We start from the raw sequence: 2467 nt of genomic DNA on the forward strand, positions 1-2467 counted from the left end.
TGCTGCTCCACCCCACTTAAAAGATGTCAAGGCCAGCGTTAGCCCCGTTGTGAGCGCCGAGGAATGGAAATAACGGGCTTGCAGGGATGTGGCCCCTGAATCTGACTGCTGCCCTCAGGCAGCTTGTGAGGCCATTTCCAGAAGACACTGTGGGTGTGCAGCATGGCCCTCTCGCCAACTCTCCTGGTGTGAGAGGGATGTCTCACCACGCCAGAGGCCTGTGACAGAGAAAAAGCCTTTCAGAAAGAGCTTGCCTTTCAGCCCCTCGCCCCTGAGCTTCAGCAGGAGGAACAGGCCATTTTCTCTCACTGGTGGCTTCCAAGTGCAGTGGTCCTGCCCCCAAAGAGCAGGTCTTGCCTGAAGGGCCAAGTAGACTCACATGAGGACTCGTGGGTCACGTAGCATACCTGAACTGTGGGCGGGCAGCTGGCCACAGATGCTTCTGTGAAAAGGATCTCAAACGTGGCCAGAGTCCTGTACAGCAGGAAGACAGAACTACCTCACCTCTTGGGCAGCACGTCATGTCCAGCTGCGGTGGAGAGCGGGGTGGTTACAGAGCAAGGGGCCGAGGATGGGGAGTTGCCATGCAGAACTGTAAGCCTTCAAGAGAAGGGGGAATTGGGACGAGCAGTTTGGACATCTCGCCCGTAGATGGTGCCATCGCCTCACACTAAGGGGATGTTGCAGCTGATGGGCTTGTACTCGTGTTCTGCGGCCTCCTCTTTGCCATGTAGGTAGCCTATACACTGGACTTGTGACTTTCATTGTGTCTCTAATTCATTTGATTTACACCGACCATGGTTTCAAGTTAACAATTCAGAGCTTGAACCTTCACTAGAAAGCTCAGTGATGTCAGGCTTTAACTGCTCACCTCAATGAAGCTGCAAACCTTTACAACACTGTAAATTAGACCGCTTCTGTTTTGAAACCTCATACTTGAATATCTACTTAGAAATGTGATCCCACATTCCAGTACCTGCTCGGACGTATGCTCTGCAAAGAGCACATGCCGCGGTGAGCAAACCCAGGTTCCTATCAACTATTCTCTGATGCGACTTTTGGGATTATGAGACAGAAAGCAACAAGCCTGTGAAATAAATCATATGAAACTTTCACTGAAGAAACTAGAAGCAAGTCCATAATTACATAAATTTCACTCTGATATTAGGGTAAGCTGCTCCACATAAAAATAGCCGAAATCTCTGGTAGCTCTCAACAGAAAACGTGAACCATTTAAATCTATAAATGAATGTGCTTTGTTTAACAGAAGGGAAATGCAAACGGGATCTCAGATGTTTCATTATTAATGGTAAGGAAACAATAAGTAAATATTTCAAGCACTGTTGCTATGAAATATCACACAGCATAGCAGCACGCGTAGGCTGACTTGTTAAACTTTAATAGTTACATTAATGAATGACTATTCAAATGCCTTGTTTGCAGGGTTATTCAAGAAAACTATTCTCACTTTTCTACGTAGTAAGCTGTGATAAACTGACCTTCAGCATTCCAAACTCCTATTCTTTTTTCTTGACGAGGCTTTACATTTTCTGATATTTCCATGAACTGCTACAGACAAATCCAATGACTGCACTTACAATAGTAACCATCCATCGGTGACGGATTAAATGATTTCTCCTAGTTTATAGGTCATTCAGAATAATAGGTAAAACCCTTTTAAAAAAACTGGATATTTAGTCATGCCCCTTTCAGTCATTGCCATTCAATGACTTCACAAACCAGCTACTGGCTTCCCATCAATATTTTTGATGAAGCTCCACTGTAAGTGCATTTTCTCCATTCTTCACCAATGCATCTCAGATAAGGCTCAGAACCCACCCAAGGAAATTATTTTTTAAAACAAGGTTTCATATAATCCAAAAAGGCCTGTTGGTTTGGGGAGGGCGAGAGGGGAAGGCAGAGATTACTGTTAAGGGCCAAAATTGAATGTGTTGTATGAGAAATGTCATCCATAAAGCACATCAGGAAAACTTTTCATCAGCAGAACGGAATATAGCCCTCTTTTTCCTGTACTGCATGGAGGCTTTTTGCACTTTTATTTCAAAATAAAAAAAAAAAAAACAATATATTTTTTAGCAAAGCGTATTATCTTTTGATACTACCTGCAGCAGGTCTTCTATGCTGTTTTGAGGAGATGGTGTTTGAAAGGTTGAATGGAGAGTTCAAAATCCAGATGCTGCAGATATCTTTCCAGAATGGGCAAGCTTTTTCTCCATCCTGGAAGGGAAGAATTTAAAAAAAAATTATCTCTCAGAAAGCTAGGTCCCGCTTTGTCTGAGGTGCTTGCCTTTATAAATAAAACTTGGAATATTTTACAGATGACAAAGTGACCCTGCTGTAATCACACCACGTTGGAGTCCTGCTGCAGCACACTCACAAATCACTGCCACAGTTTGGGACATTAGAGCAAATGAAAGCCAACATAGACAGATCTCCTCCCTCAAAG

General features: G+C 43.7%; 1 protein-coding gene across 1 annotated transcript in view; it reads right to left on the bottom strand.

The window, feature by feature from the left end:
* Nucleotides 1-661, bottom strand: part of RPL7L1 (ribosomal protein L7-like 1) — a 3736-nt gene extending 3075 nt beyond the window's left edge. The window contains exon 1 of the mRNA XM_009887901.1: nucleotides 555-661. Coding sequence (XP_009886203.1) covers nucleotides 555-661 — 107 coding nt within the window. The remainder of the gene's footprint in view (nucleotides 1-554) is intronic.
* Nucleotides 662-2467: the final 1806 nt, after the last annotated feature.

This window comes from Charadrius vociferus, unplaced genomic scaffold (genome assembly GCF_000708025.1).
Source record: "Charadrius vociferus isolate BGI_N301 unplaced genomic scaffold, ASM70802v2 scaffold806, whole genome shotgun sequence".
NCBI classification, from domain to species: domain Eukaryota; kingdom Metazoa; phylum Chordata; class Aves; order Charadriiformes; family Charadriidae; genus Charadrius; species Charadrius vociferus.